The 16,580-nt window shown below is 48.0% G+C and overlaps 1 protein-coding gene across 1 annotated transcript in view; it reads right to left on the bottom strand.

The window, feature by feature from the left end:
- The window catches only part of C11H10orf90 (chromosome 11 C10orf90 homolog), a 123,051-nt gene that overhangs the window by 43,687 nt on the left and 62,784 nt on the right, over positions 1–16,580 (bottom strand). Inside the window, exons 5-6 of the mRNA XM_072130499.1 lie at positions 8,084–8,205; positions 6,368–6,554 (exon numbers count right to left, since the gene is read on the bottom strand). Of these exons, the coding sequence (XP_071986600.1) occupies positions 6,368–6,554; positions 8,084–8,205 (309 nt within the window). The remainder of the gene's footprint in view (positions 1–6,367; positions 6,555–8,083; positions 8,206–16,580) is intronic.

Genomic DNA, 16,580 nt, shown 5'->3' with positions numbered 1-16,580 from the left:
CACCTTCTTCTTCCTGGTGCATGTAAGTGCATTGTCCGTGTATAATGTGCTGTGCGGGGAGTCACTAAGATCGTGCGCCCGATATCCTTCATGTGTCGCTTCCCCGCTCAGGTCCCCGGAGTTCACCTTCTTCTTCCTGGTGCATGTAAGTGCATTGTCCGTGTATAATGTGCTGTGCGGGGAGTCACTAAGATCGTGCGCCCGATATCCTGCATGTGTTGCTTCCCCGCTCAGGTCCTCGGAGTTCACCTTCTTCTTCCTGGTGCATGTAAGTGCATTGTCCGTGTATAATGTGCTGTGCGGGGAGTCACTAAGATCGTGCGCCCGATATCCTGCATGTGTTGCTTCCCCGCTCAGGTCCTCGGAGTTCACCTTCTTCTTCCTGGTGCATGTAAGTGCATTGTCCGTGTATAATGTGCTGTGCGGGGAGTCACTAAGATCCTGCGCCCAATATCCTGCATGTGTCACTTCCCTGCTCAGGTCCCCGGGGTTCACCTTCTCTTTCCTGGTGCATGTAAGTGCATTGTCCGTGTATAATGTGCTGTGCGGAGAGTCACTAAGATCCTGCGCCCGATATCCTGCATGTGTCGCTCCCCTGCTCAGGTCTCCAGAGTTCACCTTCTTCTTCCTGGTGCATGTAAGTGCATTGTCCGTGTATAATGTGCTGTGCGGAGAGTCACTAAGATCCTGCACCCGATATCCTGCATGTGTCGCTCCCCTGCTCAGGTCTCCAGAGTTCACCTTCTTCTTCCTGGTGCATGTAAGTGCATTGTCCGTGTATAATGTGCTGTGCGGGGAGTCACTAAGATCGTGCGCCCGATATCCTTCATGTGTCGCTTCCCCGCTCAGGTCCCCGGAGTTCACCTTCTTCTTCCTGGTGCATGTAAGTGCATTGTCCGTGTATAATGTGCTGTGCGGGGAGTCACTAAGATCGTGCGCCCGATATCCTGCATGTGTTGCTTCCCCGCTCAGGTCCTCGGAGTTCACCTTCTTCTTCCTGGTGCATGTAAGTGCATTGTCCGTGTATAATGTGCTGTGCGGGGAGTCACTAAGATCGTGCGCCCGATATCCTGCATGTGTTGCTTCCCCGCTCAGGTCCTCGGAGTTCACCTTCTTCTTCCTGGTGCATGTAAGTGCATTGTCCGTGTATAATGTGCTGTGCGGGGAGTCACTAAGATCCTGCGCCCAATATCCTGCATGTGTCACTTCCCTGCTCAGGTCCCCGGGGTTCACCTTCTCTTTCCTGGTGCATGTAAGTGCATTGTCCGTGTATAATGTGCTGTGCGGAGAGTCACTAAGATCCTGCGCCCGATATCCTGCATGTGTCGCTTCCCCGCTCAGATCCCCTGAGTTCACCTTCTTCTTCCTGGTGCATGTAAGTGCATTGTCTGTGTATAATGTGCTGTGCGGGGAGTCACTAAGATCCTGCACCCGATATCCTGCATGTGTCGCTTCCCCGCTCAGGTCCCCGGAGTTCACCTTCTTCTTCTTGGTGCATGTAAGTGCATTGTCTGTGTATAATGTGCTGTGCGGGGAGTCACTAAGATCCTGCACCCGATATCCTGCATGTGTCGCTTCCCCGCTCAGGTCCCCGGAGTTCACCTTCTTCTTCCTGGTGCATGTAAGTGCATTGTCCGTGTATAATGCGCTGTGCGGGGAGTCACTAAGATCGTGCCCCGATATCCTGCATGTGTCGCTTCCCCGCTCAGGTCCCCGGAGTTCACCTTCTTCTTCCTGGTGCATGTAAGTGCATTGTCCATGTATAATGAGCTGTGCGGGGAGTCACTAAGATCCTGCATCCGATATCCTGCATGTGTCACTTCCCCGCTCAGGTCCCCAGAGTTCACCTTCTTCTTCCTGGTGCATGTAAGTGCATTGTCCGTGTATAATGTGCTGTGCGGGAAGTCACTAAGATCGTTCACCCGATATCCTGCATGTGTCGCTTCCCCGCTCAGGTCCCCAGAGTTCACCTTCTTCTTCCTGGTGCATGTAAGTGCATTGTCCGTGTATAATGTGCTGTGCGGGGAGTCACTAAGATCCTGCACCCGATATCCTGCATGTGTCGCTTCCCCGCTCAGGTCCCCGGAGTTCACCTTCTTCTTCCTGGTGCATGTAAGTGCACTGTCCGTGTATAATGCGCTGTGCGGGGAGTCACTAAGATCCTGCACCCGATATCCTGCATGTGCTGCTTCCCCGCTCTGGTCCCCGGAGTTCACCTTCTTCTTCCTGGTGCATGTAAGTGCATTGTCCATGTATAATGCAGTATGTGGGGTGTCACTTAGATTGTGCCCCCGTTATCCTGCATGTGCTGCTTCCCCGCTCTGGTCCCCAGAGTTCACCTTCTTCTTCCTGGTGCATGTAAGTGCATTGTCCATGTATAATGCAGTATGTGGGGTGTCACTTAGATTGTGCCCCCGTTATCCTGCATGTGCTGCTTCCCCGCTCTGGTCCCCAGAGTTCACCTTCTTCTTCCTGGTGCATGTAAGTGCATTGTCCGTGTATAATGCGCTGTGCGGGGAGTCACTAAGATCGTGCACCCGATATCCTGCATGTGTCGCTCCCCTGCTCAGGTCTCCAGAGTTCACCTTCTTCTTCCTGGTGCATGTAAGTGCATTGTCTGTGTATAATGTGCTGTGCGGGGAGTCACTAAGATCGTGCGCCCGATATCCTTCATGTGTCGCTTCCCCGCTCAGGTCCCCGGAGTTCACCTTCTTCTTCCTGGTGCATGTAAGTGCATTGTCCGTGTATAATGCGCTGTGCGGGGAGTCACTAAGATCGTGCACCCGATATCCTGCATGTGTCGCTCCCCTGCTCAGGTCTCCAGAGTTCACCTTCTTCTTCCTGGTGCATGTAAGTGCATTGTCCGTGTATAATGTGCTGTGCGGGGAGTCACTAAGATCGTGCGCCCGATATCCTTCATGTGTCGCTTCCCCGCTCAGGTCCCCGGAGTTCACCTTCTTCTTCCTGGTGCATGTAAGTGCATTGTCCGTGTATAATGTGCTGTGCGGGGAGTCACTAAGATCGTGCGCCCGATATCCTGCATGTGTTGCTTCCCCGCTCAGGTCCTCGGAGTTCACCTTCTTCTTCCTGGTGCATGTAAGTGCATTGTCCGTGTATAATGTGCTGTGCGGGGAGTCACTAAGATCGTGCGCCCGATATCCTGCATGTGTTGCTTCCCCGCTCAGGTCCTCGGAGTTCACCTTCTTCTTCCTGGTGCATGTAAGTGCATTGTCCGTGTATAATGTGCTGTGCGGGGAGTCACTAAGATCCTGCGCCCAATATCCTGCATGTGTCACTTCCCTGCTCAGGTCCCCGGGGTTCACCTTCTCTTTCCTGGTGCATGTAAGTGCATTGTCCGTGTATAATGTGCTGTGCGGAGAGTCACTAAGATCCTGCGCCCGATATCCTGCATGTGTCGCTCCCCTGCTCAGGTCTCCAGAGTTCACCTTCTTCTTCCTGGTGCATGTAAGTGCATTGTCCGTGTATAATGTGCTGTGCGGAGAGTCACTAAGATCCTGCACCCGATATCCTGCATGTGTCGCTCCCCTGCTCAGGTCTCCAGAGTTCACCTTCTTCTTCCTGGTGCATGTAAGTGCATTGTCCGTGTATAATGTGCTGTGCGGGGAGTCACTAAGATCGTGCGCCCGATATCCTTCATGTGTCGCTTCCCCGCTCAGGTCCCCGGAGTTCACCTTCTTCTTCCTGGTGCATGTAAGTGCATTGTCCGTGTATAATGTGCTGTGCGGGGAGTCACTAAGATCGTGCGCCCGATATCCTGCATGTGTTGCTTCCCCGCTCAGGTCCTCGGAGTTCACCTTCTTCTTCCTGGTGCATGTAAGTGCATTGTCCGTGTATAATGTGCTGTGCGGGGAGTCACTAAGATCGTGCGCCCGATATCCTGCATGTGTTGCTTCCCCGCTCAGGTCCTCGGAGTTCACCTTCTTCTTCCTGGTGCATGTAAGTGCATTGTCCGTGTATAATGTGCTGTGCGGGGAGTCACTAAGATCCTGCGCCCAATATCCTGCATGTGTCACTTCCCTGCTCAGGTCCCCGGGGTTCACCTTCTCTTTCCTGGTGCATGTAAGTGCATTGTCCGTGTATAATGTGCTGTGCGGAGAGTCACTAAGATCCTGCGCCCGATATCCTGCATGTGTCGCTTCCCCGCTCAGATCCCCTGAGTTCACCTTCTTCTTCCTGGTGCATGTAAGTGCATTGTCTGTGTATAATGTGCTGTGCGGGGAGTCACTAAGATCCTGCACCCGATATCCTGCATGTGTCGCTTCCCCGCTCAGGTCCCCGGAGTTCACCTTCTTCTTCTTGGTGCATGTAAGTGCATTGTACGTGTATAATGCGCTGTGCGGGGAGTCACTAAGATCCTCCGCCCGATATCCTGCATATGTCGCTTCCCCGCTCAGGTCCCCGGAGTTCACCTTCTTCTTCCTGGTGCATGTAAGTGCATTGTCCGTGTATAATGCGCTGTGCGGGAAGTCACTAAGATCGTTCACCCGATATCCTGCATGTGTCGCTTCCCCGCACAGGTCCCAGGAGTTTACCTTCTTCTTCCTGGTGCATGTAAGTGCATTGTCCGTGTATAATACGCTGTGCGGGGAGTCACTAAGATCCTGCGCCTGATATCCTGCATGTGTCGCTTCCCCGCTCAGGTTCCCGGAGTTCACCTTCTTGCACCGAAGCTGCTTCAGATATAAAGATTAAAAAGTGATTAAACCACGATACATCGGTTTAGGACAATAACAAAAATAAGCTCCGGCACCAGCTCACCCTAAGCTGGTGCTCGGTATTTGCAGCTTACACCTACCATATCATGTGTTAGGTTCCCTTTAATACAAAAGATTAACCTTTCCGCAACAATGATAATTTATCTTAAGAAGGGGTGTGCGAGGATAACTGAATCACTCGGGTATTATTGTCTGAGATTGATGTACCACATTGGGGAGTGGTTGACCCCTTGCGCTCCGATGGTATAAATCCCTGGGGCTTGTCGTCCCCCCTGTCCTTGTTAGGTCAGAAGTCTTGGGGTTGGTAGTTTCCTATCCATATGTCTTCAATTAGATGTTATTAAAAAAATACCTGTGTGCAGATAATTTCTCATAAATATAGTGATAAGGTCCCTTAGAAACATGACTATGTCCTTGGATACAACCACCCCTGCTGGATGGATTGCAAAAAGAAACAAAAAGTTTTTGTATATGAAGTAGTCAGGAGTTACTGCTGGTCTCGCACCCATCCTGTGGTAATGATAGCTGAACCCAGGAGGTCAGACAGGACTCAATAGAGCATGTCTGACCACTGCTGCCAAAATGTGAGGTGGTCGTATATAAGGAAGCCATTTCATTTCTAAGGGACAACATGACTACATTTATGAGAAATTATCTTCACACAGGAACATTTATTTTAATAACATCCAATTGAAGAAATGTTTACATAAGGCAAACAAATTAAATTAATTGTGAATGTCCAGATGGGAAAACCCCTTTAACCATTGCTGATATTTATACTTAGTTATCAAAGAAAATGGGCTGTTCCCATTAATGGGTTAAACCAGTCATGTGAAGCAGTACCATATCAGTATGTATATTTATCTAGGTATATATTCTACATTTATCATCTGTCTATCTCTCGTATATAATATGCCTTTGATAGGAATAAGTAAGTAAAGTAACTTTATCTTACTAATATCTCCAAACAAGTGCTAGAAATCACAATAGTAGTGAATACAGAAAAAATCATGAACATCTTATAGCAAATTATAGCATTTTTTAGTCTACAGCTCCTATGCAGACTGATGTTTCTCCGTGTACCAGACTACAAACAAACCCTGTGTAGTCTGATCCTGCAGTCACACTCTGTTCCTATATGTCTTACTACTATAACTTCTGCAGGACTGGGGGCACTTGGATGAAAGTGCGGCTGCAGGATCAGACTACAGAGGGCTTGTTTGTAGTCTGATACATTATAGCAGAGAGAACAGACGTGACAGCATTATTGTATTATCCGTGATCTACAGAAATACCTTATATGGTTATAATAATAATTCTTTATTTATATAGCGCACACAGATTCCGCAGCGCTGCACAATGCATGTTAAATTGGTCCCTGCCCCCATGGGGCTCACAATCTAAACAACCTACCAGTATGTTTTTGGAGTGTGGGAGGAAACCGGAGGACCTGGAGGAAACCCACACAAACACGGAGAGAACATACAAACTCTTTGCAGATGTTGACCTCGGTGGGATTCAAACCCAGGATACCAGCGCTGCAAGGCAGAAGTGCTACCCACTCATCCACCGTGGTTAGATAGAAGCCAATGGAGCGTCCTTACAGATCGCCAAACATGTATGAAACTTACCACTAAGGGGATGAGGAACCGTGAAGACTTTATTCTTTTGGTTTCTTGATTGTGTTGGCAGTTTCTGTAGAGTCGGCTTTGGATCCTGCTTCTGTAGTATTTTTCGTTGATGGGCCATAAGTTCCAGTCTGTGAACACGTTCTTGTGAGTTATAGATGAAGTCTGGTCTATGAAGTTCTAGGGCCTCCTATAAGAAGGAATGAAACAGATACAAGGTTTACCTTATACTGTGCAAATGACGGATCGTTGACAAACTGCCCATCACCATAAGTGGGTATATTATCGGCTCATTACCTGTATGACCCCATAATATGGCTACTCTAATGGCACAGAAAACACAGAAAATAAAAAGGAGGAAAATTTTTCCATACTCCCATGCAAAATAAAAACCAACCCAATGGGGCTCATTTACTAAGGCTGCCAATCGCGCACTTTCGTCGGGTTTCCCCGGGAATTTGCCCCGGGATTTTGGTGTGCGCGATCGGATTTTGGAATATCGGCGCTGGCTTTCACGCAACAGAAATCGGGGGGCGTGGCCTTCGGACAACCCTACGGATTCGGAAAAACCACGGAATTTAAAAAAATATTTAATTCAGGAATTTTTTGATAGTTTGTGGTCCGTGCTGGACCCTATGTGAAGACCTGTATCCCAGGTGCTGCTCCATAATCTCCACTTGAGCACCGGAACCCGGTAGCCAAGAGCACAAGTTATGGCGTCATCGGAGCACCTGAAACATAAGTGATCCCAACCAGTGAACACTGTACCAAGGCTTACAACTGTTTCACCACAATGAACGTTAGTGCCGCACCGGCACCTCCACTGTAGGAGCCCCTATGCATGGCCGTATAGACTGTGTCTGTTTGTTATTTCATACCGTAATTTTTTCCTATAGAAAAGGAAAAACGTCGCATATTTTTTACGGAGTGCTGCTTCAATTCTGGAATTTTTTGATAGGTTCCGGCGCTCTGTTGCAGGCAGTCATGTGACATGGAGCCCCTGCTGCTTCTGATCCGCTTGGTGGTGAAGGGGTGTGATTGGGTGAGAGTGCCAAGTTGGTGTTGTAGAATGGGGGCCTTGACATGATCCTAATTTGAACACTCTGACCTTTGGCTTGTACTCAGCTCTGGTTGAATATCTTTACTACCTGCACTACTCCAAATTGTAGCAACCTTGAGGTTCTGTTGTAACAAAGTACTAATCCCCATACAGGGGTTGACGGGTGACAACCATTGAGTTGGAACCAGTCTATAGACAAAGTGGGGCTCATTTACTAAGGGTCCGCAGAGTGCATTTTCGTCGGGTTTCCCGTCGATTTCAGTTTTGTGCCGAATTGTCCCGGGATTTTGGTGCAAGTGACAGAAATCGGGGGCGTGGCCGTCCGTCAACCCGATGGATTCAGACAACGCGCGGGATTTAACAATTAGAATTGTGTCGCAAGACACGCACTTACATACACCAGGAAGAAGAAGGTGAACTCTGGCGGATCTGAGCGGGGAAGCGACGGATGCAGGAACTCGGGCGCACAATCTTAGTGAATCACAGCAGACCCGAATCCTCGTCAGACACCACGCCATCGCAACAGGACTGGGTAAGTAAATCTGCCCCATTAAGTCCACCTTCCATTACAATGGGATTTGGTAGGATCCATTAATACCCATTAAACTTTTTGGAAGTTCACACTGATTCGGTCAAAGTTAAAAATATCAAAACTTTACCTGTAAACTCATGTTTTGGTGCAGTTGTTTGCCGCCTGGTTTGTTTTCTCTCACTTCTGGCAGCGGCACGTTCTCCTTATCGTTCCTTCCAATATTTCCACACGACTTAGTCCCTTTGTAACCTGCAAATGGAAAAAATGTAAATATTTAAATACAATGGTATTATTTTATCCCTATGGATCGTGACTACAGGGTACTAATTAGCGTAAAATGATGTCGAAGGAGTACAACGTGTTCCTTCCTGCAGCTGCTGCCTGGACACTGATAAATTAATAAGTCATAAAATTCTGCTGCACGTCTCGCCGTAAATAATGGAAAACCCGTAACCTTCAAAACATGTCATTTACAATGTATCAAGTGTAGTTAAAGATTAACACCTTAAAGACTGGGCAAAGTTTTATTTATTTATTTATTTGCCTTCTGAGCAGTATAACTTTTTTTTTATGTTTACGTTAACACAGACACAGGGCTTGTTTTTTACAAGGGGGGTTGAACATTTTAATGGGTTTTATGTAATACATTGAGAAAAAGTAAAAAATAAATATTTGTGGGTCAAACAGAAAAAAAAAGCTAAAGTTCATTATATTTGGGTGGATGGTTTTCATCTCAATTTTATTCTTCAATTTTAACAAAAATGGTTTGGAGTCAATGGAGGGACTTAACAATTTGTCTCGGGTTCGGCCAGTCTCTAGCTAGAAAGCACTTGTCAGATTTATTACTGTGCTGATGAATTCTGGTGCAGTAGAAGACTGTCTGTTCCCACTTTAGACCTAGTTTTAGTCGGTCAAAACTATGGTCAAAGGGAAAAGACTTTTTTTTTTTTTTTGGCCACGCCCCTTTCACATTTGGCCATGCCCACTTTTAAACAGTCACACCCCTTGGTCAGACAAGTCAAAAAAGTTCCAAGAAAAGATCTGAAGCCCTTGATAAATGGGGCAAAAGACATTTTAGAAATTTTTTGGCGCAAATCCGCCAAAAATAAAAAGATAATTTCACAAATATAGCCCAATTTCTGAATCTATGAAACCACAGAGAGAGAAAAAAGTTGGTGTAGTTGGAAAAAATATTACTTTGGGCATTTGCAAGTAATAAACCAATCAGAAACAGAAAAAAGGCAGAAAGTGGCTAAAAAACAGCCCAGTGCAATATCATGAATTAATTTATCATTTATAAAGGAAGGATTGTTTTTTGCTGTTCGCACTTTAGTTTTATTAACAACAATTTGGGTCAATTAAAGTTTTTTATTTATATCAAAGTCCAAAGAACAGCAGATCTAGCCCAATGGTAATCTACTTTTTAGTCCATTTTTTATTTTATTTATTTAATTATTTGTTGGATTGGGAAAAGTGGGGTTGTGAATTCATATGATGACTTATATTTTTAATTTAAAAAAAAAACAAACTTTATTTCATGTAAATAAAGGAATAAATACCGATACTTAAATGAAAACTTCCATCAAAATCCAGCATAAGAAACCAGGGGCACTTACTTATAGATCCAGGCACCGGGACTGTGGTATCTTCTTATACTTGTTATCATGGCCTCATTCCTTCTAAAATCAACTTTTCAAATTATGCTAATGCACCCGAAGAGCTCCTTAGGGTGTTAACAGAGCGCTTTCTTGCAGCAGATTCAGAGGTGGTTTCACTGTTTCCCTCCTTCCCCTACTACCTCAACACTTCCCCATCCCTCTGCCTGCTGTAGGCCTCCTGCACAGGGTAACAGCCTGTGAATCTGCAGAACTGAGGGGCTCTGGTAACGCCCCCAGGAGCCCTTCCGGCTCATTAACATTATTTTAAAAGTTGATTTTAGAAGGAAGGAGGCCATGGATAACACATATAAGAAGATACCACAGTCCCGGTGCCTGGATCTATGAGTAATGTCCCTGGTTTATCAGGATGGGTAGTGATGGGAGATTTCTTGGCAATAAAACATTCAAAATCTAAACGTGTTACATGTAAACATGTATGTAAAAAATGTAAGCAAAATTATAAATGGACAAATTATGAACATATAAGATACAGTAGACTTTAAAAGATGATTGCAAGATATGAAAAAAGTATATTAACAAAATAGGGTAAAATATATTTTCGTTATTTTTACTGTAGACACCAAGATATTCTACTCAGAGGAGCTGTAGATGTCACACTCCATGCTTGTTTGTGTGTCCTATGCCCTTACATGTCACCCAAGCCATGGTTTTGTATTCCAGATGTGCCTCCTCTACCCAAAGTTAACTTTAGAAACATGCTAATTAGAGTGAAGTGCTTTGGGGGCGAGTTAACAGAGCACCTCAGGGCTCCGCCTCCACAACAATTTGCATATTTCTCAAAGGAAGTTTTGACATGGACACAATTACAATGGGTGTCATGTGTGGGTAGCTTGCGATGATGGATTCCCTTTAAGGTAACCTGGGGACCAACTCATTGTAATTTCCATTAAATCTAATGGAGAAGGCAACTATAAAAACAAGATAATACACTGACATCATCACATATAGCATCAAACTATATACAGGCAGTCCCCGGGTTACGTACAAGATCGGTTCTTTAGGTTTGTTCTTAAGTTGAATTTGTATGTAAGTCGGAACTGTATATTTTATAATTGTAGATCCAGACAATTTTTTTTTATCCCAGTGACAATTGGAGTTTCCAAATTTTTTGCTTATCTATTAAACTTCATTCATTGCAACCTGGGACTAAAATAAAGGATCCAGAGACTCCACCAGAGGTAACAGGGGGCAGGGGGGTCCGTCTGTAACTAGGGGTCGTCTGTAAGTCGAGTGTCCTGAAGTAGCGGATCGCCTGTACCTGCGGTCTATAATAAAGAGTTAAAGTTCTAAATTAATAATTTTAAAGTTTACTAAAATTAGAGACAAAATTGTCACAACAATATGTCACTTATTATAATTTTTAGTTTGGTTTGTTTTTTTACATAACTATCTCATATTTCCGTGGTTCCAGAGTCTGCGGCTTTACATTCTCAAGTGCTAAATTAGTCATGATAATTTGTATATTCTTCTTCTTCTTGCACTAATTACTGTTTTCAGTTCCTTTGGAGTTGTGATCATGTGTATTAACTAAGAACTTTGCATAATAAATCAGACTGCCCTAATGATACCGCCATTATATAGTCATAGCAGCCATGAAGTGTTCTTAAAGGGAATGTCTCGTGGGTATCATTGTAACAACATTAATTAGAGAAATTATAAGTTCAATATGTTTTATTTTAAAGTTAAAGCAATTTATTTTATATTTTTATGAATTTCCTCGGGGCGGCCATTTTGAATTCCTACAATCATACTGGCTCCGCTGGTGGAAAAATTAAAAAGTTACTACTTTAGGAAAACTAATAATTTTTTTATATAACACAAGCAAAACATAACACATACATATAAATGAGGCATCTTCCGATTCATACGCGCTTGCAGAATCAGGATAACATGTTACTGAAAGAGTTAAAGGGCTTCTGTCATTGGTCATAGGTATAGGCCTATGAGAGTAGTGATACCATATCTCTGTGTATGGAGGAAGTAGCAGCAGAACTGTGAAAAGTGAACTTTAAATCTAGGTTTTGTTGCTCCTGAAATTGTTTTGGTTGGGTCTTTCAGCCTGAAGAGCTTTCTGCTCTAATAATAATAATTCTTTATTTATATAGCGCCTACAGATTATGCAGCACAGAGCTGCCAAATCAGTCCCTATCCTCATGGGGCTCACAATCTAATCAACCTACCAGTATGTTTTGGAGTAAGGGAGAAAACGCATACGAAACACAGAGAGAACATACAAACTCTTTGCAGATGTTGACCTAGATGGGACTTGAACCAAGCTGCAAGGATGTAGTGCTATATCACACTGCAGTGGCTCTCTTTGCAGTGAACTGTTCTATAACCCCTCCTCTGTGCTCTGAGTGACTGCTGTAAGTATGCAAACAAATTCCTGATACAGCTCCGCCTCCTAGCAGAGGGGAGGAACAGCAGAGCAGAAAGCTCTTCAGGCTGAAAGTCCCGCCCACAGCTACCGTAAAACTGGATTATACCTTCACTTTCCACAATCCTAACAACATAGCCACAGTTATGATTACACATATCTTCAGGGGCAGACAACACTGCCTGCAGCTCTGTATGGACAAAACTGCTGACAGGTTTCCTTTTAATAAGAGAACACATTTTCAGCTTCAGACTAGAAATTTTCAAAACAAGGGGGGAAAACGGGAAGGACAAAATAAGTTGGTAAAATGTTTAGAGTGGATTAGGTAATCTGCTGTGTTATAGCCGGCGGCCCTTCCCCCGCCGTGTGTATATGAGCCGGAGGCGCGGTGCATCATTTGTACAATTAGCGCGTCCGGAGATGTAAATGCTGTCACTGATCTATCGCGTGTCCACCGGGCGATCAATAAACAAATTGCAAAGTGATGTCCTTTTAAAAGACTATTTATTCCTCCGACACGAATGTCCGGCAGGACAATGATTTATACGCGAGGATTTCTCAGTCTGAACAGGTTGTAAACGCTCGGAACACCAGAAGCTTTAAACAAAAAAGTTGTCGATATTCTACTAGATTGTGTGATGCATAAACACGAGCGTCCGGCTGGGCCTATAGGTGGTCCTTCCTCTGAGTTGTGCACAGGGGATGTTGGTCCTGATTTATTTAAAGGGGTTTCACCATGAAAGAAAGTTCTCAAATTTAAAACCCCCAGTGATGTTTACACAAGATCATTTTCACCACTTTCTTTACAATGTTACTCAGTCTTATTGCTGTTTTAGCTCCTATCACTCAGTGATGAGGGGACACAGGATGAGGGAGAGATGAGGGGGGCACAGTATGAGGGAGAGATGAGGGGGCCACAGTATAAGGGAGAGATGAGGGGGCCACAGTATGAGGGAGAGATGAGGGGGCCACAGTATGAGGGAGAGATGAGGGGGCCACAGTATGAGGGAGAGATGAGGGGGCCACAGTATGAGGGAGAGATGAGGGGGCCACAGTATGAGGGAGAGATGAGGGGGGCACAGTATGAGGGAGAGATGAGGGGGCCACAGTATAAGGGAGAGATGAGGGGGCCACAGTATGAGGGAGAGATGAGGGGGCCACAGTATGAGGGAGAGATGAGGGGGCCACAGTATGAGGGAGAGATGAGGGGGCCACAGTATGAGGGAGAGATGAGGGGGCCACAGTATGAGGGAGAGATGAGGGGGGCACAGTATGAGGGAGAGATGAGGGGGGCACAGTATGAGGGAGAGATGAGGGGGCCACAGTATGAGGGAGAGATGAGGGGGCCACAGTATGAGGGAGAGATGAGGGGACCACAGTATGAGGGAGAGATGAGGGGGCCACAGTATGAGGGGGAGATGAGGGGGCCACAGTATGAGGGAGAGATGAGGGGGCCACAGTATGAGGGAGAGATGAGCGGGCCACAGTATGAGGGAGAGATGAGGGGGCCACAGTATGAGGGAGAGATGAGGGGACACAGTATGAGGGAGAGATGAAGGGGGCACAGTATGAGGGAGAGATAAGGGGGCCACAGTATAAGGGAGAGATGAGGGGGCCACAGTATGAGGGAGAGATGAGGGGGCCACAGTATGAGGGAGAGATGAGGGGGCCACAGTATGAGGGAGAGATGAGGGGGCCACAGTATGAGGGAGAGATGAGGGGGCCACAGTATGAGGGAGAGATGAGGGGGCCACAGTATGAGGGAGAGATGAGGGGACACAGTATGAGGGAGAGATGAAGGGGGCACAGTATGAGGGAGAGATGAGGGGGCCACAGTATAAGGGAGAGATGAGGGGGCCACAGTATGAGGGAGAGATGAGGGGGCCACAGTATGAGGGAGAGATGAGGGGGCCACAGTATGAGGGAGAGATGAGGGGGCCACAGTATGAGAAAGAGATGAGGGGGCCACAGTATAAGGGAGAGATGAGGGGGCCACAGTATGAGGAAGAGATGAGGGGGCCACAGTATGAGGGAGAGATGAAGGGGCCACAGTATAAGGGAGAGATGAGAGGGCCACAGTATAAGGGAGAGATGAGGGGGCCACAGTATGAGGGAGAGATGAGGGGGCCACAGTATAAGGGAGAGATGAGAGGGCCACAGTATAAGGGAGAGATGAGGGGGCCACAGTATGAGGGAGAGATGAGGGGGCCACAGTATGAGGGAGAGATGAGAGGGCCACAGTATGAGGGAGAGATGAGGGGGCCACAGTATGAGGGAGAGATGAGGGGGCCACAGTATGAGGGAGAGATGAGGGGGCCACAGTATGAGGAAGAGATGAGGATACCACAGTAAGCGGGAGAGATGAGGGGGCCACAGGATGAGGGAGAGATGAGGGGGCCAAAGTATGAGGAAGAGATGAGGGGACCACAGTATGAGGGAGAGATGAGGGGGCCACAGTATGAGGGAGAGATGAGGGGGCCACAGTATGAGGGAGAGATGAGGGGGCCACAGTATGAGGGAGAGATGAGCGGGCCACAGTATGAGGGAGAGATGAGGGGGCCACAGTATGAGGGAGAGATGAGGGGACACAGTATGAGGGAGAGATGAAGGGGGCACAGTATGAGGGAGAGATGAGGGGGCCACAGTATGAGGGAGAGATGAGGGGGCCACAGTATGAGGGAGAGATGAGGGGGCCACAGTATGAGGGAGAGATGAGGGGGCCACAGTATGAGGGAGAGATGAGGGGGCCAAAGTATGAGGAAGAGATGAGGATACCACAGTAAGCGGGAGAGATGAGGGGGCCACAGTATGAGGGAGAGATGAGGGGGCCAAAGTATGAGGAAGAGATGAGGGGACCCCAGTAAGCGGGAGAGATGAGGGGGCCACAGTATGAGGGAGAGATGAGGGGGCCACAGTATGAGGGAGAGATGAGGGGACCACAGTATGAGGGGGAGATGAGGGGGCCACAGTATGAGGAAGAGATGAGGGGACCATAGTATAAGGGAGAGATGAGGGGACCACAGTAAGCGGAGAGATGAGGGGGCCACAGTATGAGGGAGAAATGAGGGAACCACAGTAAGCGGGAGAGATGAGGGGGCCACAGTATGAGGGAGAGATGAGGGGGCCACAGTATGAGGGAGAGATGAGCGGGCCACAGTATGAGGGAGAGATGAGGGGGCCACAGTATGAGGGAGAGATGAGGGGACACAGTATGAGGGAGAGATGAAGGGGACACAGTATGAGGGAGAGATGAAGGGGGCACAGTATGAGGGAGAGATAAGGGGGCCACAGTATAAGGGAGAGATGAGGGGGCCACAGTATGAGGGAGAGATGAGGGGGCCACAGTATGAGAAAGAGATGAGGGGGCCACAGTATAAGGGAGAGATGAGGGGGCCACAGTATGAGGGAGAGATGAGGGGGCCACAGTATGAGGAAGAGGTGAGGGGGCCACAGTATGAGGAAGAGATGAGGGGGCCACAGTATAAGGGAGAGATGAAGGGACCACAGTAAGCGGGAGAGATGAGGGGGCCACAGTATGAGGGAGAGATGAGGCGGCCAAAGTATGAGGAAGAGATGTGGGGACCACAGTAAGCGGGAGAGATGAGGGGGCCACAGTATGAGGGAGAAATGAGGGAACCACAGTAAGCGGGAGAGATGAGGGGGCCACAGTATGAGGAAGAGATGAGGAGGCCACAGTATGAGGGAGAGATGAGGGGGCCACAGTACGATGGGGAGGTGAGGGGGCCACAGTATGAGGGAGAGATGAGGGGGCCACAGTATGAGGGAGAGATGAGGGGGCCACAGTATGAGGAAGAGATGAGGGGGCCACAGTATGAGGGAGAGATGAGGGGACCACAGTATGAGGGGGAGATGAGGGGGCCACAGTATGAGGAAGAGGTGAGGGGGCCACAGTATGAGGGAGAGATGAGGGGGCCAAAGTATGAGGAAGAGATGAGGGGGCCACAGTATAAGGGAGAGATGAGGGGGCCACAGTGTGAGGGAGAGATGAGGGGACCACAGTATGAGGGGGAGATGAGGGGCCACAATATGAGGGAGAGATGAGGGCAGGGGCGCACCTGCCATGAGGCGAGTTGAGACTCTCGCCTCAGGCGGCGCGCCACCTGCTGGACAAGGAGGCGGCGTTGTGTGCCCGCCCGCTTGCTTGTGCTTCCGTCTGCCCGCCATGCCGATGCCTATGCCGCCGCCCAGGCTGACACACCTCCCTCTATGCCGTCTGGCGCATTCTCTTTCCCGCCGCACACATACCCCTGCCAAAAGTGCAGCGCCACCTGTCCGCTCCGGGTATACCCCCTCGGCTTCCTCTCCGCTCGGCTCCATCTCCTCTCCGCTCGGCTCCCTCTCCGCTCGGCTCCTTCTCCTCTCCGGTCGGCTTGGCTCACTCTCCGCACGGCTCCCTCTCCTCTCCGTTCCCTCTCCTCTCCGGTCGGGTCGGCTCACTCTCCGCACGGCTCCCTCTCCGCTTCGCTCCATCTCCTTTCCGCTCTGCTCCCTGTCCGCTCCCTCTCCTCTTTGCTCGACTCCCTCTCCTCTCCGCTCCCTCTGTCGCC

The sequence above is a fragment of the Engystomops pustulosus genome, chromosome 11, assembly GCF_040894005.1.
Source record: "Engystomops pustulosus chromosome 11, aEngPut4.maternal, whole genome shotgun sequence".
NCBI lineage: Eukaryota > Metazoa > Chordata > Amphibia > Anura > Leptodactylidae > Engystomops > Engystomops pustulosus.
The sequence above is the reverse complement of the archived record's forward strand: the minus strand, read 5'-3'. Positions and strand labels throughout refer to the sequence as shown.